This window comes from Lupinus angustifolius, chromosome LG07, assembly GCF_001865875.1.
Source record: "Lupinus angustifolius cultivar Tanjil chromosome LG07, LupAngTanjil_v1.0, whole genome shotgun sequence".
Classification (NCBI taxonomy): Eukaryota; Viridiplantae; Streptophyta; class Magnoliopsida; order Fabales; family Fabaceae; genus Lupinus; species Lupinus angustifolius.
In genome coordinates this window covers 368,694-392,924 of record NC_032015.1, presented here as the reverse complement: position 1 = coordinate 392,924, position 24,231 = coordinate 368,694, and the positions used below count along the sequence as shown (strand labels likewise).

The window sequence follows — 24,231 nt, the reverse complement described above, 5'->3', positions numbered from 1 at the left end:
TCCAAAAAAATTTGATTAATTCTTTAGTGGAGGAATAAGCTTTCTAATACCAAAAATTCAAATTGATTAAAAAACAATTTATAATTGAATAATATATTTTTAAATGAGATAATTAACTGATAAGGTGAATCCCGCGAAGCCGTTGGAGACAGATAAAGAGATAGGTTGTGGGATAAGGTAGAGAGAGAAAGTTTTAGAGAGAGAAGCAATGGCGGCGACGCTGCTTCTTCAATTCGGCGATTCTTCAGCGACGTTATTGTTGAGACCTTCCTTCAACCCTTCTTCTCTCTCATTCTTCAAATCTCGAACAACAACAACTCTTCCAAATAGGAAGAGTTTCGTTCCCAAAGCTTGTCTTCTTCACAATCACTTTTCTTCTTTCTCTAGAAGACGCTTCATCGCTGAAACCGCCGCTGTTACGCTCACACTTCCTCAATTGCCGGCGAGGTCTGAAGAAGCGCTTTCTGAATGGGAGAGAGTTTATCTCCCTATCGACCCTGGCGTTGTGCTTCTTGACATTGCTTTTGTGCCAGATGATCCTAATCATGGTAATGAAATCTTCACTATTTATTATGTAACCACTTACTACTTAATTAATTAAGCTCTTTATCCAAAGAGTGTAAAATGTATACACATGCACTTCATCATCTACTGTTCATTTGGATTACTTTTCTAAAAAGTCAACAATAATAAAAAAAAATGGTGATGATATTACACATTCAATGTATACATCTTTTTCTCTTATCCAAGAGTCTAAAATGTATACACTAAATTATGAAATAGTTGATAAAAATACTTTATGAAAATAAGCTCCTTTAAGCTTATGTATAAAAAAGGAGACATATTGAAGAATCGCTTAAATAAAGAGTGGATCCATGTGATGTACTGGGCTATGTCCATTTGAAATTCACTCAATAAAGAATTGTATTGAGAAGAGTGAGTTGGTAGTATTTGTGAGATGTCATGAGTATAAAGTGGTGTTGCTCATCATCATCATTGTAGGTTTTCTACTTGGGACTAGGCAAACGCTTTTGGAGACAAAGGATGGAGGACAAACTTGGGCTCCTCGTTCAATTTCCTCTGCAGAAGATGAAGATTTTAACTATAGATTTAATTCTATCAGCTTCAAAGGGAAGGAAGGATGGATAGTTGGAAAACCTGCAATTCTGTTATACACTTCTGATGCTGGAAACACTTGGGAAAGGATACCACTTAGTTCTCAACTTCCAGGGGATATGGTATCTTTTTTAATTATTAAATTCATGTCCCTGTTGCCAGTTTTGTATATTAAAGTCATATGATTCATATGAAATAATTCCTACCCTCTAATGATGGTCATTGATAACAGCAAAAGGAAAATGAAGGCAACCAAATAACAAATGTGATTCTGCTACAAAATTGCAGGTATACATAAAGGCAACCACTGATAAGAGTGCTGAGATGGTGACGGATGAAGGTGCGATATATGTTACCTCAAACAGAGGCTACAACTGGAAGGCTGCTATTCAGGAAACAGTGTCAGCTACTCTTAACAGGTGAGTTTCTGATATACAGCAAGCTGAACTCTATTTAAAGCAGCTGTCCGAAATTCCTTTATTGGTAGAATTTAAATTGGACCAGATTTACAATGCTTTTTAAGGAATATAGCTCTTTCGTATTAGCAAGTGAAACAATTATAATTCAACTTTGAAATGTTGAAGTTTTGCTTGAATGATTTAGTATAGGATTATATCTTATAATGCTATTAACTAGTAGGTTCAATTTCTGATTTATATGCTTGAAAAAACCATTCATTGAATCATCTTTCACTTTAACTATCTATAACCCAATAGTTTTTTTGGTTTCTGTACTTAAGATATTTATCTATCTATGTTGTCTCTTCAGAACAGTTTCTAGTGGTATTAGTGGTGCAAGTTATTACACCGGTACTTTCAATACTGTCAATCGCTCTCCTGATGGAAGGTATGTTGCAGTCTCAAGTCGGGGTAACTTCTACTTAACCTGGGAGCCTGGTCAGGTGAGGCTTTTCCCTTGTGATGTCATTTGTTTTTGTGTCTGGTTGCCTGGTACTTGTACTTTTAGCATTCTTACCCTGGCATTTGAATTATGCTGAAGTCTTCAACTAAAATGAACTCACCAATGTGGAAATATCAAGTAGGATATATAAATCAATCAGATAGAACAGATTATATGCAGATGCTAATAAACTAAAGAAAACTGTTACTAAAATGGGAACTGGTCTATTTATAAGGAACATTAGAACATCAATATTAGATCTTCTTTGATGTAGAACCTAGTGATATACTAAGCTAAGCTGAAGTGATGTACCAAAGTTTCATATGATGCATTCCCTATAACTTCATTACTTTTGCTGTAGAAATTTATCCTTCCTTTCTCAGTGTATCACCATCTGTCTTAAACAATGCACTAATTTTTCCTTGGATTATATTTTTCAAAATATTGATGATGGGTGGCATTTGCCCATAAGATGTCATTTCAGTCGGCAATTTATCTACATTGATAGTGCTTAATTATTATTTTACTTCATTTTTCAGCCATACTGGCAGCCACATAACAGAGCAGTTGCCAGAAGAATTCAAAACATGGGATGGAGGGCGGATGGTGGTCTATGGCTTCTTGTTCGTGGAGGTGGCCTTTATCTCAGCAAGGGCACAGGGGTAAGTAATTCTTACAGTAATATTCCAGTATATCAATGTGAGACTAGTAGTCTTGCATTTCACTATTTCCATGTCATTCTGGATAATCTTTCTACCTTCTTAAATTAGCTATTAGTTTTTTTCATCCTTCTTCACACATTTCTGTCTGTATGTTGTACATTCCTGGGTTACTTTGCTGTCCTTTTGTCCCTTATCTTATTCATTGATGAGCCCGTGAAGTTTAATCAAGTGTCTTTTTAATTATTTTACACCCTAAGAATTACTTTTGCTTATAATATCATTGTATGGTATTTAATCAATCAACAATTGATTTTCTTGTGTCAGATAACTGAGGACTTTGAGGAGGTTCCTGTTCAAAGCCGTGGTTTCGGCATTCTTGATGTGGGGTTTCGTTCAACGGTAAAGTTTTCACCTGCTGTTGTTGTAGTTTTGCTTTGTTAATTAACCCATTCTTGCATATAACAGTCATATTTATTAATTTTTGGAGGTAGAGAAAGATATTGAAGCTCTTTTTTATAATTTTTCAATTATGAATACAGGACGAGGCATGGGCAGCAGGAGGAAGTGGTGTTTTGTTGAGAACTAATAATGGTGGAAAATCATGGATCCGTGACAAAGCTGCTGACAACATTGCTGCAAATTTATACTCTGTGAAGTCAGTCTTAACTATTACTAGAGTATCCCTACTTTTGCATAATTATACTTAAGTGCCGTTTGACCTGCTGAGTTAGGCTTGGAATTGAGCCTTAGGGACTGAATTAGACCTCCAATTCTAATTATCTTGTTGGTCTATATTCTACACCCTAAGAATTACAACTCTAAGCATCAAAGATAAAAACATTATTTTAAAGTTGTTCATTACCTTTGTTGTATACTCTGGTAATCGTTGTTGATACCAACCGAGTATGTTACTACCATCACAGTGAGGTCCATCAACAATTGTTGCTTGAGGGGTCCATAACTGAACTTTTTATTTTCTCCATTCATAATTCTACTTACTGCAGGTTCGTCGATGACAAGAAGGGTTTCGTATTGGGGAATGATGGAGTCTTGCTTCGCTATCTTGGATAAAGTTGCAATCCAACATGGTAATTTCTGGTAGACTTTTATCTCCTTAATAGCAATTGATGTTTAAGCTGCACCATCCAATTGCCTGTACAGTTTTTTTGTATTGCTAAGGTATCCCCTCACCTTTTTTGGGTGAGGAATTAATTCTTTTGGGGTTCGTGACTACCCCTCCCAACAAGTGTTGCTCACAGGAATCGAATTCTCAACCTTGGAGATTCAATACGGCCTTACACAACTAGACCATCTGCCTGTATAGTTTTATAGTTGCTATGAGATTCATTATTAGACGTTAAAGATGCATGCAGTTCACCTCCTGGAAAGGAAAAACTGAAACTTAGTGAAGGAAATGGTAATAATTGGACAAGACAAATTAAGAAGCAAATAGAAATAGCAGCTTCAACTGTCAGGAACATGTTATCTGAAAATTTCTTATATTGTTTTGTGTTGATCCTCCTTCGAATCATTAATTTTGGAGGTTAACTAGTGCATGCAAAGTATATACCCACATCCTCAAGCGTTCTCTCCCAAAATTAAAAATAGAGAGTTACTCCAAATCAGAACATTGGTTTATTGAGTGATCTGAATGGTTTCATTTTCTGATTGGGATTCTGGAATTTGTAGGTAATACAATTTCAATTTTGTATACATTGACGCCGAGTATTGATTAGCATGAAGGAGAGCCATGTCCTCCGATCAAGTTGACACCTTGCTGTTTATGCCCAAAATGTGGATGTAGAAAGCTATATTATGTCAACTTAAATTTGCAAATGCCATGTTACAATTACATTAAAATGCAATTTTATGTTACATATGTTGTATTATACATAGTCACAATGACTGGTATTGGTTACAAGACTCAATATTGATACTTGTTCATATTGCATCCACAAATGATGTTCCTCATAATCATTATATATGGTGTGAGATTTATATAAGACGAAGCTTTTCCTTCAGCTAGAAACTTGTGCTTTAGAGTAGCAAGTTTGAATTTACCACCGATCTCAATTGAAACTGGTCCTTCATTATTTTCCATGAATATATTATTACATAATTTAAATAAATGTATGAATATATTTTTATATGAATAATAAATAAAATAATGTAAAACTAAAGTTCAAGCCTATGCGATGCAGTGGATATACACACACTCATTGGTTCAATACATTATGTTTTTTATTGATGATACGACCTGAAAATGAATTAAGTTTAATTATGTGAAGAAGCTATTAATAAAGAATGTTTTTGTTGTATTTTGCACGGAGATTGCATGCATTGCAGAGCACAAAAAACAAACTATAGTAATAAAATGTACAATAAAATTTAAAACTATCAAACAATTCACAAATAGAAATTGAAGTCAGTAGAAAACATCAATAAAGTAATATTTACCTCAACGGTCAGCAATTCTTGCATGATCTTATTCTTTGTTCAGTGACCACATTCAAAAGATGAGCAAGTTATCACCATCAAAGCCTGAAGCAGTCAAGTTGTTCAGAATTCCTACCCAGCAATATAAAGTCATTATATGTGTTCGTGGACAGAAACCGGATTAAGAATCTTGAAAAAAGACATTACAAGCAAAAAACACTGAATAAAAAAGACTATGAAATCACACAAATAAGGATTCAATGGTATTTCTTCGTAATTTTGTTAAAATGCCTATTCATTCTTTTACGGTATAAAACAGAAGCATAAGTATCTTTCTACAAGTCTGTCTAAACGATTCTAACACGTACAAACAATTTTGAAGTAAAAACTTAATGAGAAATGCAATGGACGTGACTTATTTGTATTACCTTCTGCCACTAAATTATTGAAGGAGCATTTGAAAACGCATGTGTTATTGAGAAATGAGAACTTTACAGAAATGTTTGAGATTATTTACTTCTTTACATTTTTCCAATTTCATGTAGAATTCTAACAAGAAATTCCTATAGACACTGCAACCAATACCATGCAACCAAATGTTAACAATTATTTTTCAATTGAATCTATAATTCATACAATACATCATCATGTGACTTAGAGGTATCAGGTAAAATTCATGTCTGAAGTCTAAACCTTGCGCCCCATATTAACATTTCTTCTAATCCTACCTTCTTTGAAGAAGAAAAATTGGACAGACAAAAACTGGAACATGGGATAGGATAAAATAAAGGATGCTAAAAGAAAACAGGTAACCTAACCGATGAGGCATGGAATTCGGAAAATGTGCAATCTGCAAAGAGGGGAAGTCAACATTTCACAGAACACCAAAGACAGACACACAACATAAACAGAACCTTATCCCATAATAAGTGTGGGGAATGAGGGATCCCCAAGATGTTGCAACCCAGCAATGCAAAAGAAGATGACCTGTAGCAGGGAAAACACCTCTAGACTCTACTTTTTTCAAACTGCAACATGTCAATGCTATTATTAGTCTCTATCACATATCACTTATCAGACAAAATATTTGAAATTTCTAAATGGGTAGTCCACAACAATACTGAAGGCAAAAAAACTAATTTCACTCCATTGTTACATATTTTGAAAATGTGAAAATTTCAAGAGATATTACCCCAAGGTTAGATGAGAAAATAATGTTATGGCTTCATATACCTCTCCCCTAATTTGCAACCTGTTAATACATGCTTAATACCTTGTGGTGTCAGTAACTTCTAAAAAGCTTAATTATCAGTCATTACACACACACACACACTATACTGAATAAGCAACAAAAATATTCAAGATATGCTATCAAATAAAACATAACTGAGCTGCAACTAAACAGATTGATTAAAAAAATGCTGAAAAGTGTACATATATAGAAAGCGTAACAAAAGCACTTTGCTTAAAATTCATTTCAACTAAAAACCATTGCAAGTCTCACCTATTCAGACATTCATTGGCCTGGGAAGGGGATAGCCTCCCAAGAAAATAAGTGCCACCATAAGCAGCAATCTAATTTATATTAATGTAACAAGGCTACCAATTAAAAATCAAGAAAATAACAAAATTAGCAAATCAAACTTCAAATTCTTAAATCCATCCACAGAGCTAAATACAACATCCTTCTTGGAAGGGGATCTACAATAACATAGCAAGTCCTTGGAATAAGGTTGCAAAGTGTTATTAAAAGCAGCAATCTAATTGTTCTTGATGAAACAAAGCTACCCAATTAAAAATCAGTAAAAATAAAAACAGATTCATGATTTGTGAATGCCATCTACAATTGAAAAAGAAAAACACATATTTTAACAATCCTCACACCCAAACACAATTATTCAAAGAAAACAACAATTGAAGGGAAATCAAAATGATCCTCCTCGAGGTTTAATTTAATTAAACCAGGTGCCCTATTGTTATAAATAATATACCAACCTTTCTCGAGGTTTATAATATCATATTACACATATCTCCCCTAAAGGGGTGATAATCGAAATTACACTGCCCCTCCCCAAGGGAAAGTGAATATAACTTCTAAAACAAGAGAAGTGCCAAGTGTAATGATGTTAAACCTCACATGAGGTTAGTTACCATTCCACAATATACTCATAAAACCAACAGGAATTAAAACTTAAAAACATATATTTTCAGTTTAACATGTTGAAATTTCAGTCTCAACTGTGTTGTTATTGTTCCCAATAACCCCAAAACCCATAAGGGGCAAGTAATGCTTGGATGATGCTTTCCAATTAAAATTTTTAATATTCATGAGGAGCTAAATGGAACCCAAAGGATGGGTTGGAGAAAGCAGGGCAAGTGAGAAAGAAATAGTTTGCAGGAATAAGGGCAGCGCAATGCACGAGGCTTCCACTTAGTTGGGTCTGGGGGAGAGGGTAGATGTATGTAGCCTTACCTCCACAAGCAGAGATACTATTTCCAAGATTTCAATCAATGATTTCACGGTCTTTAAGCAACAACCTTACTGTTGCGCTAAGCTCACCCTCTAGTGGAACTAAGGCTTGGTTGTTGAATGATTAGATTGTAATACAATGAATTTCTAAGTATAACAGTTAATATCACACCATAAATGGGCCACCATTCTCTTTCTGATAAAATGGGTAAGATATTTGGTACCCCTCAAAGAGCTCCAGAAGAAAAAGGTTATAAAGTTGCACATTATTGATAAAATGCTCTACAGTTTACACTACACAGAAAAATAGATTTTGGAAAAAAAGTGGTAAAATTATTGTTGATTTTTTGTAGTAAAAATTTTAAACTGAGTGCTTGACACTGATTTCTATATAGATATAATGCAATAATTACAAGGGTTAGGAAACAGATACACTAACCAAGTAGGAAACATGGGCCTAAACTTGGAAGCAATGTTCCTGGGATACATTGTCAGGAAAAAAATACAATATACATATTCCTGCCAAAAGCCTCCGCAAGTTTTCAAAATTTTCTTCACGAGTAGCTGTACGTTCTACGCATTAGGCGAATCTAACAGGCACAATATGTATTCTTACATGTTGATCCACCAGCAACCCCACTGAAATATATAACGAGCTGTATATCAATATAAATGGATAGAATAACCATAAATGCAATTTATTCACTAATAAATGTTAACAAAAACCTAATGCAGATAAGTAGAAAAACCTAAAACATTTTATTTTGAAAGAAATTCAGATCACAACAGGAAGGTATATCATCAGAGTCCATTTCATTCCATGTAAGAATTAACCTATCCAAATTTGGACTTCAAAAAGCTCTATGAAGGAGATTCCCTATCAAGTAAGCCAAGGATCATGAAACCAACAACTAATATACTTATCCATCAGTTTTGCAGAGAAGTGAAAAATTCTCTGCAAACTGTTTAATCCAAAGTCCATTATTTTTTAAGTGTCTATCTGACTATATAAGTTGTCCATAATTTTTAATAAAAAATGTTCAAATTAGGAGCAGCTATAAACCATTAATGTAAAAAGCACTCCTCTCCATAGATTTCAGCCGAACAGTTAAACCATTATTGTAAAAAGCATTCCTCCCGTAGCATGACGAAAGAGCTTACTTTAATAATAAGAAGACAGCAATCAAATTTAACTCGGTCTCCAACAATTAAGAGCAGGAATGTCTGGTCTACAAGGCAACATCTGAGAAACACCATGACCTGACGAAGGAAATAATGAGTATGATCCATATCATAAATGTAGTTCATTAGCAAGTGAGATCAATGGGAGCGGGGAAGGCATATAAGGGAGAAAAATATTAAAAAAATAACCAGTATGATAAAATATCAAAAGTCACCTGTTACTGGGGGAACAGCTGGTAGGTTGTTTGAAATTGTATGCTGAAAACCTGTACTGCTTACTGGAGGTCTTTCAACTGATGGCTGAAAATGACCTTCATCACCAAAAAACATATTATGTATAACTGTCAGAATACTCTTGCAAACATGAAGTGCCACTAACACCAGTGCAACTAGAGAGGGGCTATCACCAAAGGGAATAACAAACAGTAAAATAGATGGACAAGAACCTCCATAGTAAGTATAAATACTCTAACATAAACCACATTTACTATAGCAATAATTTGGAATGGTGAAGAAAATAGATTCACACACCTTGCCCAAATGGTTGACCAGTGGATGAAGGATTTCTCCCCACCCATACACCATGTTGATTGTTTGTTTTAAATTCACTTGATGACATTCTCCATTGCTCATCAGGAGCAAATTGCCGCAGGCCATCTGGAAGGGACGGCAAAGAGAAAGAAGAATGGAATGAATGAGGAAGATGCTGCTGAACTGTAGGGTTATGGTATGAGTACTGGTTTGATGGATTTAGAGGTACAGGTTGATGCATGTGTCTCTGTGCAAACTGGGGGTTACCATGCTGAAATTGATGGTTAGGTTGGGGAATTTGAGCTTTTAGATACATATCATGCTGTCCGTATTCTAATTGCCTTGAAGAGTTAAAAATAGAAGGTTCTTGTGACAGTGGAACACCTGAGGGTGGTAAAGGAGGAGGTGGGGGTTGCAACAATGGCGGTGGTAGAGGCGGAGGAGATGGAGATAATGGAAGAGGTGGTGGGGGTGAAGAAGGCAAAGGTGGTAGTGGAGGGGGTGAATCAAGCGGCGATGGTGGAGAACCATTCAGCATAGGTGATATCTCTGCTGAAATATTTGAAGTTGGATTTAAATTCCTATCTGAGCCCTCACGATGCGAAACGATTTCAACAGAACTATTAAAAAGTACAGGCCTTTCATCTTTCAGGTGACCTGAAACATCTTCCATTTCTAGCTCACCATCCACATCCTCCAAGATACAATGACGCTTGTCACTTGGGGTAACAGTAGAAGTGTCTGATTCTCCAAGGGTAGCTGTGGGATCTGCAGGAGATGCACCATATGTATCCTTACATGAATTGACTGGTAACTCATCTTCATCTTCTTCATCTTCAAACGCATGACAAAAGAAGCCAGGCAGCTGAAATGTAGCATTACTGGTATACAACAACAAGGAATGTAACACAAATCAGAAATAGAAATTACTTTCTGAAACAGTTAGAATGGTAATAGAGCAGGAAAAAACAAACAGAAGTTAGAGCATGATGTAGTTAATCAACAGTACAACCACGTAAAAGCAGCCAACACAAACACGCAAAAAAATACATTCAATAATGATAAAAATATTCTATTTCATTTTGTGGTTGTATCTACTGCAGTACTGCCTCATTACAGATTCAGATTTTACTACCTCTCCTGGGTTTAAGAAAGATAAGCTAATTGTACAGCAACAACAATGACCAGTGAATTAATTGTACAGCAACAATAATGACTAGTGAGCTAATTGTACAGCAATGACCAGTGACTCTTGAAATGGAAAACAATAAGAATAAAAAGCAAAAATTCACAAGGTGCAATCCATCTGGAAAGTTTCACGCAACAGACCTTCCATACTCATCAACAAGCATGCCTTCCATTTCTCTAAGTGGGTCATCCACAGCCCTCTCTGCTCGAGATGGGCGCCTGAAAGAAAGGCTAACTGTCATTTCATCATTTGAAACTCCAATATCATCCATGTAACGGCGAAGAACTGATTCAGGGAAAATTTTCCTCTCAAGCCACAGTCTCAAAACCTGCAACCCATCAGAAATAGAAAATAAATAAAAAATATCCACCTAGCAAAAGGCATACCTCCTTACAAACACTAAAGTGTCATCACTCATTTATTTAAACAAAATCCCAATTGACTTAATGATAGAGCAGATATTGTAGTCAATGTCAAGTAATTGACACTCATACAATGTTATCAATTAGTGAAAGATTTGAGAATATGAGCCCCTCAAAATCCATGATAGAAGTGGAGGTAATGTTAGATGGAGGAGGTGGATTTCAAGTAGCCTCTACTTTCTATGGCTGTCAATGACTGCCAAGATCCTGACTCGATATACATCAAGGCGTCAGGGAAGTACATCTACCATCTCATTCTTGTTTACCTTTGTGGTTGACCTATTGAATCTGAATTTCTCCGGAGTTGTTCATAGAGGGTGCATCAAGAGTATCAGTGTTGGTTCACAATGAGTCCATGCTATTGTCTCTCACCTTCAGTTCGCAGTTGAAACAGTTCTTTTTCGGGAGTCGAATTTTTTTCTCTACACTCTATATTCTCCATTTTGTTTTTTTCTTCTGGTTCAAATATTAATTGGGATGAAGTGAGTTGCTATGAATAAACTGGATAACACTAACCTAATCCTCCCTTGTTGCTTTGGCTGGATGTCAAATTTTAAAAAGGTTTCTCATTTGTTATTCATTTTTAGGGTAATTATGGTCTGGCTCCTTCTGGATCTAATGGTCCAAAAGTGATTTAACATATGGATATCAAAATAGTAGGAGAGGAGCTAGATGCCCACATTTGTAGAGCTTTTCTTTCCCCCTTGTTCCTCGTTGGGTTGTGTTTATGGCCTCTCTCTGGTGCTCTGAGAGAACTCAAGGTTTGACTGAAGAAGAGAAAAGAGAATTGAGAGAGAGGGCTCTAAAACTGTAAACTAATTCTGTTAATTCGGATCTGAGAATTGAATACAAGCATATACAAGTTAGGTATACTCTAACAGAGTAGCTGTACATAGACTATTACACTGTTACAGAAATAGATAATTTGAAAAGTATCTACACTACCCTAATATGCTCAAATGGCTGTTTTCAGGTAGTTAGTTACCTTAACTGATATCAACGATATGCAAAGTGACTGGCTAAGTTTGTTGCGTTATTAACTCAGTCTTTTACTTTCTTGTTTATTTCTTTTTCTGTTTTGGGTAAATGAGTTACCTTCCTCCCAATTCTAAACCACTTCTTCCATTTCAAATAAAAACCATTGTGTCATTAACCCAAAAAAAAGAGCTGACCTTGAGACACTGACGACGATTTTCCCGAGCACTAGCTCCAGGGGGAGCAGCAGCACCAAGAAGACGTGGCAAGGCTGCTTGAACTATAGGGATGTAGGAGGCTCCTGCAATGCCTGAAAAAATACAATACAATTAGTTAAAAATTCCAAGGGACACTACCTGCACTAGCAAATTTAGACATGGGAGAAAGTGGAAACAAGAAGACCATAAATATAAATGCTAATCACATCAAAGGATTTCTAGAATATGGTCGCCAACCTTTTTGACTATGTGAGCACTGGGTGATGGAATCAACAAGAAAGAACAAATCCACTTTGCGATGAAAACTAGTTTCATTTTCCAGCTTTCGGATAAGAAGTTCAACAACCTGAACATAAGGGCTACAAGGTGAGACCTCTATAGGTACAGTAACCACAAATACACATATCTTCCAAAACTTGCAGTAAAAGTATATCTTGAAGATAAATCACATTCCAAGCAATTATCCCTAACAAAATATAAAACAAACAAAAGAAATGCATTTCGTATCTTCCAACGATCCTAGATGTTCCTACACAATGATTTTTTATGTCAAATAAAACCTCACTGATAATAAATGCTGGAAAATGACACCAAAAGTCCAAATAGAAAGTCAGAAACTAATAGATAACAGCTTATTAGGTCAACCACAGTCCCTAAATCTAACTACAATAGAGCAACTAACATCCGACACGGCATTGGTCTCATGATATATAATTCTAAATATATGTATATATAGAGAAAGAGATCGGGGAGAGAGAGTCACACACAAACACAGAGAGAAAAATGAAGTAGTACTAGGATATACAAGAATAGAGGGAATATGTGTGCAGGAAAATTAGTGAGTATGAGAATTTGGGGTAGGGCCTCCTGATGAGGCTGGAGCTCAATCTCTGGCTTGAATATTAATTTTCTCATTTTATTACAATTACAATTATCATTGTTTTTAATAATTTCTACATATCCAGAATACATTTATTATAGTTCTTGTATTTGAGAAATATATCATATTTCTCATGTTTCTCCTGCTATTTCATTCCAGTCCTATCTTATAATTCCTATCATAAGCTAACAGAAGAACTAACTAAACTACAAGTTACACCATATTAGTAAAACACATAATCATATCCCAAAATCTTTATTCTCAATGGGGTATTTAACTTCCTTTCTACATCAATTTCACACTTTCTAACAGTTAACAAGCTTAACAAACAAAATTCGTGGAAAAATGAGCAAGTTATTATCATTTAATAATTTTATAACTAGCAACAATATGATGGATCAGACCTCATTGGCAATCCCATACTTAGTGCAATCAATGGCAAGACGAGTTGCGCGCCCAATACTTTCCTTGGTCCTTGATAAAGTTTCAATCATTCCTTCAAAAGCATCACGGGCAACAGCAGCCTCAGTACCACCACTCAGCGAGCCTCCTAGACCCCTTTGTACCGAACCAACTCTTCTCTCTTCAATATCTTCAGCATCAACTTGACTTTTAGAACCAGAGTGATTATTGTTAGTATATGGAGAAGCCAATGATGGGTGCTCATAAACTCCCTGCACATCTGCCTGTACAAAATTGCTTGAGACTGGCCGAAATGGCTGAACTGTACGGGGGCTAGGAGTCCCCGCCTGAACATTGTGAATGTCATGGGGGAGTCCTTGAGAATGAGCTAGTTTCCTTTTTGCCTGGGCCACCGCAATAAGATGCTTCATACTTTTAGCACTTTCTGGAGTCCTAGAATCAGCATATACACTACTTTTTTCTTCCATGCTCACCTCCAATCTGTAATAATGTAAGGATCGGTAAACAATTCCAAGAGAAACTGGAAAAATCAAAAGCATAGATACCTATCAACATGAAAAGCATCGGTCTCCTTGAAACCGACTGTTGAAGAAGGAACTTCAACTGCCTGTGCTGAAGTTTTTGGAGTAATTTTAGAAATATCTGTTGAAGACGCAAGCTTCTTGTTTTGTATTGCAACTTGACTCTGAGAAGAAGTGACACTACGTACAGATTTTGAAGGCTCGTGATCAACTTTTTTCTCAGTAGCATTACTGGAAACTTTAAGCAACGGTTTGGACAATTTATGCCGCTCAGCATTTGACTTTGCCACAGGAATTGTTTGAGGTGATTTTGCAGGAGAGGCAAAGCTTAATTTTGCCACCTTGGAAGGAAACTGTTTTGAATCTAATTTATCAGGACTGTGAGGTACATCGGCAGGAACAACTGTACGGTCTTTCTCTTTTAGAGGCTGCCTAGTTGACGGGGTGCCATCATGTGATTGAGAAGATGGTTCTTTCAAATGGATATCCTCAAGTTCACTAGAATTTGTAGGAGCCAACTGAGCAACATTAGACTTCTCTGAGTGTGCATTGTTGCTCTTGACATCTGAGACAAATGGTGACTTAATATTTTTTGCAGCTCCTCCATGAACAGGAGTTTTAGGTTCATCGTCGTCGTCATCATCAACAAGGCAAACAGCTTTACGTTTCCTCTTTTCTTGTTTTACATTAACATTATTTGCATCGCCTTTCAGTCTAAGAGAACTCTTTCCTGTTCTTTCATCGGAAGCAACTCTAGCAGAATCAGGCATAGCTTGATGGACTTGGCTATGAAATTTGGCCCCTGGTAGAACCTCGAGGACAGAATTATCAGACAGTGCAACTCCAATTTGACCCCTTGATGTCTTGCTTTTTTCTGTTTTAAAATGTGATGTGGACCTTTCCAACTCTAAATTTTTAAATGCTTTGGCTTTGACAACAGTAGGGCCAAAAGAAGCACTTTTCACATCTTTTGGGAGAGATCCAAAAGTTTTATCATCTTTGGAATCCACACGCTTCAACTTCTTGGTAGCATGTAAAGGTTCATTTGCTAGAGGATTATGCTTTACATGGAATTGGGCCTTCTTTTGCTTACTATAATTTTTGCCATCAGCCTCCTCAGAATCAACCAATATCTCCTGCAACTCTTTTTTTACCTCAAGACCTGTTTTGACTTTTGGCAAGTTATGATCTTTTTTTCCAGTATTACCATTAGAATTTGAATTAATAGTACCTGGAGAACCTGATTTAGTAGCCAATACATTTTTCCATTTTTTCTCACCTTTCAATGTCTCTCCAGACCTGGAAAGATCAACAACACCAGCAGAACTACTGTCCTTAACAATTATTCCTGCAGATGATCCACCATTTTTATTTTTATCATCTGCACTTCCATTTCTCTTTGAGCTGGTACCAAGCTTTCTTGGCTTGCTCCCATTTGTCAAAACACTATGTCCATTATCATCTTGCCCAAAACCATTAGCGTTAATTGGACGCTTGAGACTAGATTTGCTAGCATTCTTCTTTAGATCTGCATCAAGGGATAATTTCCTTCTGATCACAGGAGATAAAACAGAAGAACTTTCATTTGGATGGCCATGTACAGAGAGAATTTCATCCTGGCTATCACTTTCTCCAATTCTCTCCGCACAGTGCTCCAAATTAGTGTCAATGTTACCCATATTGATGTTATCTTTTTCTGCATTTGATACCACGCCATCAGTGGCATCCTTTTGGTCACCCACTCCTTCATCAACAGAAAGAGCCTCTGAACCGATATGAGAATCATCAGTGTCATCTGTCAAACCACTACCCTTCTGTTTCTCTATCTCATCAAATGCTGCACAGATTTCCTTCACAGCTTGGGTAAAGTACTTCGTCTTGCCTTGAAGACGACCTGACAATTTATCTTTAGCCTCAATGGTGAATGCCTGAATATCCACAGGGGCAACAAAAGCTCTGCGAAGGAAAAGGAGATAACATAGGAGAAACTTTAAGCAGATAAAATGCAAGACAACCATTCCAATGTAAAAGAGTAAACTATATGGACAAGCAGAACAGATTACTCAGGTTAAATGGATGAGTATAAACAAACCTTTTTTCGTGGATTAACTGGAATTTACTTAAAATAATCTTATCATGATTGTCAACTCGGGATTTAATTCTTTAATCGGATGGCTAATTAAGGACATTACACCTTTTGATGGTGACTCACATTATTCTCAGTGGAGATGAAGTTTCAAATTGCTCCTCAAAACCCTCCTCTATTTTTTGAAGGAAAAAATTACTGAAAACTACAGCATAATGAAAACTACAAAATCTTGATACCTTCATTCTTCAAGGGAACGGGGCAGATCGTTCACTAATGTCACAGGAAGTACTAGCAGAGGATAAGGCATCCTCACAGAATAACAAAGACAACAAAAAGAACCCATAAAAGGCAATACATGGACTATTATTGTATAAAAAATAATAAAATAGTTATTTCAAGTCCACAGCAAGAAGGAGTCAATCTCAAAACATCAAATTAACACCAAAAACTCTCCCAGACCACTTGTACAGAATTAATAGGATTTCAATTAGGCTATTACTAGTCATGTATTAATATTAACATGCACGGGTGCTGGAAGATCTATACAACTACAGAGAAGATCCAAAGCAATAAGCGATAACCAAAAAAATCTATCTTCTGCAAAAAACGGCACATCAAGTACCATAGTTTCGCTATAGCAGCCCAAATAAATCTATAAACTTCTTTGTTTTTAGCTAATTATATTCAAATACAAATTACAACCATCAAATTTATCACAGACACAGATGCCAGCTCTTTATCCCTTCCATTTTGGATGCATTCAATAGCTAATTTACAAAACAAATCAAACTTGAATTTTGAGGCATAAACCGTGTAATCCTCCAACAGACAAATCATCTCCCACCCTATCCGCATGATTCATGACAGAAGATCCTCACAGCAATATCCAAAGCAACAATTAAAGTTGCTTTTTTTCCCTAAAGGCTCAAACGCTTGGATATATAAACCAAAAAATAATTGCAAAAATTCTTGGACCTCCTCCACCTAATCGAAAAGCTTTTAGGATAGTAGATTATTGATATATAACAAATCCAATTACAAAGTACAGGCAATTGATGGAACAACAATTTATATTAGCTAGTTAGGCACCGGGCACTCACAATCTTGAAACCATAATTATTACTTATGATAATCATAGCTGCCAATGTTCTTTACAAAGTCTTGTTGGACAAAATACAACATACATTGAAATGCACATATGTAATCTAGAATAATAAAATAATGAATTAATACAAAGCTTATTATTTCAGTTCCACAACTAAGGACACCGTTATTTGAATACTGTGATACACTACACATGCTGCACTGGACATTTACAAGTCGATATAACTTTGTCTCATCCACCAGCTGATGTGTCAAAGGAAACTATCAAGCAACAACAAGCAGACAAAGGCTGACTCAATAGACACAGTAAACTAGTAAAGCAAGACATGTGAGTGTATTATTTCCAAAATTTCACCATGACATTTGTATCTCCTTTCCACCTCCGAAATGGATTATACAGTGTCAACTTAAGTTTGTTCCTCTTCTTTACTAATTCACAAAATAATCCTTGTTCTGTTATCAATCATGAATTATTATATGCACCCCAAAAATAACTTGCTGCTGATTCACCTAATTACTGGACAACCTAACCAACCATTCGTATACTTTTTAACTACTGGTTACAATAAAAACAGGTGAGAGAGAGAGACTTACATTTCTTTGGTACCAAAAAATTGAACAAAATATTTCTTTGGATCAGGGGGTTTATCCCATTCTTCAGGCCTGCTTATCTGAAGACAAATATGCAACAAAATCAGTATCCTGAATACCAATAACCTAATGTTCAACTAACACAGCTAATTTGTAACCATATAACAACGCAGAAATATCATAGCAAATCAAAACGGCATAAATGTTAATACATCAAATTCACCAAAAAAAAACTTGAAATGTTGAACAAGAAGAGTTAATAATGCAAACACTAAAACCAAATAACATGATATGAAACAGTAATAAATGCAAAATCCCTAATCCCTAATCTGAAGCCTAAGAAGAGAATGAATTGAAAGAGGAAGAGAGATGAACCTTAGCAGGCCAAGCTGGGAAGCCCTTAACCTTAGCAAGAACAAGATCGCCGAGACTCAAACCTCCATTTGCCTTAGACTTGTTCCCTCCGCGTCGACGAGTGGGACCCATAACAACAATACGGCGTCGTAAGAGGATGAAACCCTACAAAAATCGCATTCAGAAAGGGAATCGGGGATTCAAGGCGGTGTCGAAGAGAAACGGAAGGACCTATCGGGAATTTTCTGATTTTCTTTTGGATTTCGTGATTTCAATTTTTCTTCAACTTTGGAAATATCTTTTTTATTTATTTATTTTCACTGCACCTGAGTATTCATAAATCATAATCATGGATTACTTCTAATCCTGCTTAGTGTTTTATTTATTGGATAATAATATTTTGCTTCAATTTCAAGCTATTTGTAATTAAAAAGGTATGCTTTATTTTATAATAAATAAATATATTGGTATTTTATGCAGATTGTTATTGGGTGCTTAAAAATTATTAGTTATACTTCATCATTAACGAAAACAAACAAATTAGAAGAATATCAGATGCTGCCAAAATATAGTTAAGATTAAAAAAACATGTCTTCTTGCATTTTATATATATGTATATAAATTGTGTGCAAGAAACAAAGTAATCCTGATTCATCATAAATAGGGTTAAATTTCCTCGTATTTAAAAAAAACACTTCTCAGATTAAAAAAACTTAAGAATTTATTCCAAATCTATTTTCAATAATCATTCCAATATTGAAGCGATTTACATCATGAAAACATGAAGATTAATTAAACAGTTTTTTTAATCCATCAGATACACATTAACTACCCTTCCTAAATAACACAAATTCTTGAATAAATGTTTATTAGAATCATATAATTAAGAGAACTAAAGTCTATTTTTGTTCTTCTAATATTCCGTTAATTTCTCTATATATCCTCAACAAATTTATTCCTCTTCTTTTCTGATATTTCAAAACTCAATCTCCTTAATATATGGTGCATTTCCAAAACCCATTTTTCTTTTTAAACTGCGTAAAATATAGTGAAGGAGATACAGATAAATTAGTGGAAATATTGATTTACCCGATATTAGTAAGGATGAGAAATGGTGGAATTTTAACACACTTAGTTATCTGAATTTAATATTTGTGATACATCGTATGATATAATAATTGAGAAACCTTTTGAGCTCATTCATTATTATGCCACGTATCAGGGTTTATATAATTAGTTAGCTTTTAGCTTAATCAACTATGAAAAGCTTTAATCTCAGCACAAATGTTTGTAAATATCCAAACTCACTAATTTAAGGCCCTTTTTGTTGCATTGTTAATTAGGTGTAATATAAGAAACGTCCTTCAATTGCAACAATACATCATTTGCAGTTTCACTCTAAAATTAGTATACACCATTACTTTATGTTTTTAGTTTTCACTTTTTAAAATATCTAATCTTTGAACTTAGGACGACCAAAATGTCAATTGACACAATACTTATTGAGAAATACAATTATGCGCTTGAAAAAATTACTTCATTACTTCAAAGGGGTAAAAGATATTCTTAGTAGTACTAGAAAAATATCTAATCTTTTAAAATTATAATTTTTATTGACAACAAAAATGAATGGGAATTCAAAGTAGAGAGACTAGATACTTAAAAAAATGAACACATGAATTGAAATCAACTTCACTAATAAGTATAAATATTAAAAACATATTTGAACCTCACATTTATAAATTATCTTTTAACGTTTAAAATCTCATAACTTTGAGAGTTTTAATAATAAAAAAACTTTTTAGAATCCGTTTGAGTTTTGTTTGTTTTCTTATTTCTAATAAGTTTGACAAAATCAATTATTAGTTATCTATAACCAAATCTTAAGTGATGAATCATATGATTGTTGCTTGAAAAATAATATATTCTCTTACTAAACCATTCTATTAATCTTTCTATTTATAACAAAAAATAACATATATTATAAGATGATATTTTATTTATTAATAATTTATTTTACAACTGACATATAACATTATCTTATGAGTATGAGAATTAGTAGAAAAATATATCATTTTTCTTGTCTTGCAACAACCAATAGGAGAGAAACAGGAAAGTGACGTAGGTCTTAGGGTTTCATTTAATAAAGTTTCCCCACTTAGATAACGTTGACATTTTGAACACAAGCGGAATCAACCACATCATCTGAGATTTCTCTGTTGAAAATGCCATAACCCTCTTTATCTCTCTCATTTTGAAGAGTACTATAGAGGGAAAAATGTATCACCTTTGTAGGTTTCTCTAGTATGAACTTAGGGCATATATATGTATATATTTATATGATATTCATCATTCTTTAGAATTAAAACAAATTTCAATTTAATCTATACTTAAGTGGATCTCAAATATATAACAACCTTCACATTCATATTAACAAACAAAGTACAAATAGAAAATAATATGTATATATATATATATATATATATATATATATATAATGTCCATCATTAATGAACCCCATTATAAATATTAATTTGTAAAGTTGTGCAGCATCCCTTCCCTCCTAAAGAGATTAACTTTAATTCCATGCTTCATATACATAGTTAAAGCAAGCTTAGGCAGAACAGGGTAATTATGAACAACCTTAACATGGTAATGGAATATGATAGTAGCAGCAACATATTTCATTTGGTAATATGCAAAATCTTTGCCTAAGCATAAACGAGGTCCAGCATTGAAAGCAGTGAATTTGTAAGCAGATTCACTCATGAAATGTCCATTATTTCTTAGCCATCTGTCTGGTTTGAACTCATTGCAATCTTTGCCCCATATTGCTTCCATTCTTCCCATTGAATATATTGCATATATCACTTTCGTGCCTTTCTTTAACACTGTTCCATCTGGGAAAATATCATTTTCAACTACCTGCAATGTCATTATTTAATTTCTGTCATGCATTCAATTTCACTTCGATTTCTGTGATTTTTATTTTTCATTTATTACCAGGTGTGTGTCCTTAACTACGCTTCCAATAACATTTCACCTACATTTATAACTATTTGCAAATATACTACTATTCAATTTAATATGTCATGAAAAAATTTCAGAAGATAACTTATATTTTTAAATCAACTAGGTGTATGACATATGTGTTATTTTTTCTTTTTATAATATATTTTAAAGTGAATTCTTTTTGTAAAGAAGTGAAATAAGACACATATCAAACAACTTAATGAATTTAAAGAGATAAATTATCTTCCTATATATGTTAATATATATTAATGTTTTATCATGTATACTATAGTACTGTAGGCAAGCAAAATGTTGATCAAATAATATGTATAGGAGGAGGGTTATTAGAAGAATGTTCTAGGATCTCTCTGGGTTGAGTTTAAAGAAAAAAAGAATGAAAAAAATGAAGATTAGAGTCATGTATATTTTATAATTCTTTAATGTTCACTTTTTCTTCCAAAATTCAACCCGCAAACTATATCAGGATTTTAAAGTTATTTATACATCTTAAATGCCTATATGTAATACTTATGAAGACAATGAACATGCACCCCAAAGAAACTATTTAATTCATTGAGAGGAAAACAAAAAGGACAGTAGTACATCTTCCCTCTAAAGGAAGAGTCTTCAAATGTTAAATAATCATTGTTGAAAAGGAATTATAGTGAAACATGTAAATTAGAATGGAAAATGAATGATTAGGAAGAAAATATGAAGAATTAGTTACCTCCTTGTGATCCACAGGCACAGAAGGGTATAATCTAAGTGATTCTGATAAAGCAGCATGCAAATAATCCATATTCTTAATCTCATTTGGCTTAAATGTCAAAGAGTTTTCAAATTCTTCCTTCTTCATATTTTTTCTCTGTCTCACTACCCTGCATATTTCTTCCAATATTTTATCCTCAACTTCAGGGTTTTGATGAAGCAACCAGAAAAACCAGCTCAAAGCCACAGAAGAAGTATCTCTCCCTGCTAATATGAAATTCACACATATATCCCTCAAAAACTTATCTGAATATGCTTGTCCATTCTCATCCTTCATCTTCATAAACACGGTTAACAAGTCTGATCTTTGCTTCTTATACTCATCACAATGCAAAGAAAGTTCAATCTTTCTAGTTCTAATAACATTCTCAGCAAATTCATCAACCCTTTTTATTGATTCCTTCAGCTTTCTTTCTACCCCTAAGTTGAGAAACCTCATGCCCTTCCATATGCATGTAGGTGTAACGAAACGAAGCACGGTGGCTTCTGTTGCATGCTCAAAGGCTTTTGCAAATGGTATCGCGGGCAATTCTAGGCTTAAACAACCTGGATCAACACCAAATGCTATCATGCAAACATTATCAAAAGTTAGCCTCAACAAAATATCTTGAAGATCTATGGCAGTAGATTGCTTAACAGTTTCTTCTAACACAGGTAATAGCCTTGATTGGACAAGTTGGTATAGAGAATCTGCTGTTAATAGTCTGAACTTTGTTGAGTGGAACTCTACACTTGCTGTATTCCTTTGTTTCTGCCATGTCTCATTGTCTGCATTGAAAATTCCATCTCCTAATAAGTCTCTAACTGTGTCCCTAAAGTAAGGTCCTTTAGGGAAGTTAGTGAACTTGGTTTTAAGGAGATGCTCAAGGTTACGAGGATCGGAGGTGATAATGCCGTTGAGGCTGCTAAACCAAGGCCCTTTGAAAGTGAATGTGCCATTTTGGTGGATGAGTATATCAGTGAGCCATTCATATGTGTTGGTTCTGACTCCTATGATCAAAGAAGGTAACATTCCAAGGACAGGCCAAATAGGTAGGCCATGGTGTTTCTTTTGCCTTACAGAATGAATTACAATGAACACTATGATTGCAGTCAAAATCTCCAATGTTTGGATGTCTTGTAAGAGGAAGAGGCGACGCGAAAAGAACTTTCCGGTGTTAAATTGGCCGGATGTGAGGTTGAAGTTGCTAATGCTAGGCTTGGTCATGGTGTTGCAATGATAGGGAATGTGAAAATGCATGGGCTTGGTTTTGTTGTATGGTCATGTATGTTATAAATATATGAAATGGTAAGTTGATAACCTTAAACGTAATGTGTTTTCTTGGCGTGCTTAGTTAAAACTAAACAGTCAAATTTGATTTCAGGGTTCCTTGTGATTAATTGAATGCTTGCTTACAATACACACTTTTACCTGAACTGTAAATATATGTATATATGAGGGATTGTTCACTTTGTTAAACATAGTTATTATAGGAATAAGAATAGGAAACTAGAAATGTGAACATATTTATACAAAACTGTGGATTAGACTGTTAAAACAAATAAGGATGTAACCTTTGTATATGTTGAGTAGGATAAGAAGTGGGTGTGGCTGATAACCTAAGCAAGAACTGTTTTTACAGTTCTAATGTGACAAGTTTCTTTACTATGATGATTGATTAGAAGTTTTATCAACGAGGATACACTTATTCTACGAGTAAAATTTTTAAACTTACTTTTTATTTTATGCATCAATTTAAGGGAAATCCAATGATTTCAATTAGTGAATATATCTAGACCGTTAGATGTTCATAGAATTAATGGCTAAAATAGGGAGTAAGTGAATGACACTATTATTCACAAGTAATAACTAACAATTGTAATTTGTAAGTAATAACACAAACACACATTTTTATATTGGCTCAACTAACCCAATGAACAAGAAATTGGCGTTGACCTCCTTAGATACAATAAATTCTTATGTTACAGGGTTTTTCGCCTGTAAAAAAAAGGATGGTCCCTCTAATAAATGAAGAAATAGTGAAAATAAGGGTAACATAGTCAAAGTATACTATAAAAGACACTCTTATTCCTGTGTGTGTATAATTTTTTAATAATAGTGTATGTGAATATGCTTAACTTTTTGATTCTCTAATAAATATTAATCTAGTAGTATAAGACTTCATTTGATCATCATATATCATATTAAGTCAAAGATTCGATTTATCTAAATAAAACTTGTTATGATATACAACTACACACCCTACATAAAAACATTAGTTTTATAATGTGATAGGTTAATTATGGCTAAAAAAGAATTAACTTTCCTGTCTCCCATTGCCTGCCAACTACAAATTGATAGGACGGCATAGAGTTTGTGGGCCATGTCTGAATTTGGTTGCAACGATG

General features: G+C 34.5%; 3 protein-coding genes across 6 annotated transcripts; 1 reads left to right on the top strand and 2 right to left on the bottom strand.

Moving 5' to 3' along the window:
* Window positions 132-4,619, top strand: LOC109353179 (photosystem II stability/assembly factor HCF136, chloroplastic). The gene is made up of 9 exons (XM_019595386.1): window positions 132-548; window positions 1,003-1,238; window positions 1,405-1,535; window positions 1,885-2,017; window positions 2,556-2,678; window positions 3,003-3,077; window positions 3,218-3,333; window positions 3,683-3,766; window positions 4,368-4,619. Exons 1-8 carry the CDS (start codon window positions 209-211, stop codon window positions 3,747-3,749), a joined length of 1,221 nt encoding a protein of 406 aa, XP_019450931.1. The 5' UTR covers window positions 132-208; the 3' UTR covers window positions 3,750-3,766; window positions 4,368-4,619.
* LOC109353173 (ENHANCER OF AG-4 protein 2-like) lies at window positions 7,902-18,346 on the bottom strand. 4 transcript variants are annotated; one of them, XM_019595376.1, is made up of 11 exons: window positions 18,085-18,346; window positions 17,713-17,789; window positions 13,950-15,881; window positions 13,386-13,836; window positions 12,339-12,447; window positions 12,081-12,193; window positions 10,627-10,814; window positions 9,298-10,178; window positions 8,982-9,077; window positions 8,746-8,844; window positions 7,902-8,223 (listed from the first exon to the last, which is right to left on the bottom strand). In XM_019595376.1, exons 1-10 carry the CDS (start codon window positions 18,193-18,195, stop codon window positions 8,774-8,776), a joined length of 4,029 nt encoding a protein of 1,342 aa, XP_019450921.1. In that variant the 5' UTR covers window positions 18,196-18,346; the 3' UTR covers window positions 7,902-8,223; window positions 8,746-8,773. The 4 variants fall into 4 exon arrangements, with proteins under 4 accessions (XP_019450921.1, XP_019450918.1, XP_019450919.1 ...); XM_019595373.1 differs by having other exon boundaries at window positions 8,982-9,080; window positions 13,386-13,884; window positions 18,085-18,345; XM_019595374.1 differs by having other exon boundaries at window positions 13,386-13,884; window positions 18,085-18,345.
* Window positions 20,552-23,095, bottom strand: LOC109353181 (cytochrome P450 86B1-like; the record flags this gene model as incomplete). The annotated part of the gene is made up of 2 exons (XM_019595390.1): window positions 20,552-20,988; window positions 21,803-23,095. Coding segments are annotated over 2 exons (1,689 nt in total), but the record flags the coding sequence as incomplete, so codon positions are not given.

Excerpts from the sequence above, each read along its gene's own strand:
- LOC109353173 (XM_019595373.1), bottom strand. The coding sequence starts at position 18,195 with ATGGGTCCCACTCGTCGACGCGGAGGGAACAAGTCTAAGGCAAATGGA. Across the intron at positions 13,885-13,949 it reads GATGCTTTTCATGTTGATAG|ATTGGAGGTGAGCATGGAAG; the intron begins GTATCTATGCTT and ends ACATTATTACAG. Across the intron at positions 12,448-13,385 it reads AGTATGGGATTGCCAATGAG|GTTGTTGAACTTCTTATCCG; the intron begins GTCTGATCCATC and ends CCTTATGTTCAG.
- LOC109353179 (XM_019595386.1), top strand. The coding sequence starts at position 209 with ATGGCGGCGACGCTGCTTCTTCAATTCGGCGATTCTTCAGCGACGTTA. Across the intron at positions 3,078-3,217 it reads ATGTGGGGTTTCGTTCAACG|GACGAGGCATGGGCAGCAGG; the intron begins GTAAAGTTTTCA and ends TTATGAATACAG. Across the intron at positions 3,334-3,682 it reads GCAAATTTATACTCTGTGAA|GTTCGTCGATGACAAGAAGG; the intron begins GTCAGTCTTAAC and ends TACTTACTGCAG.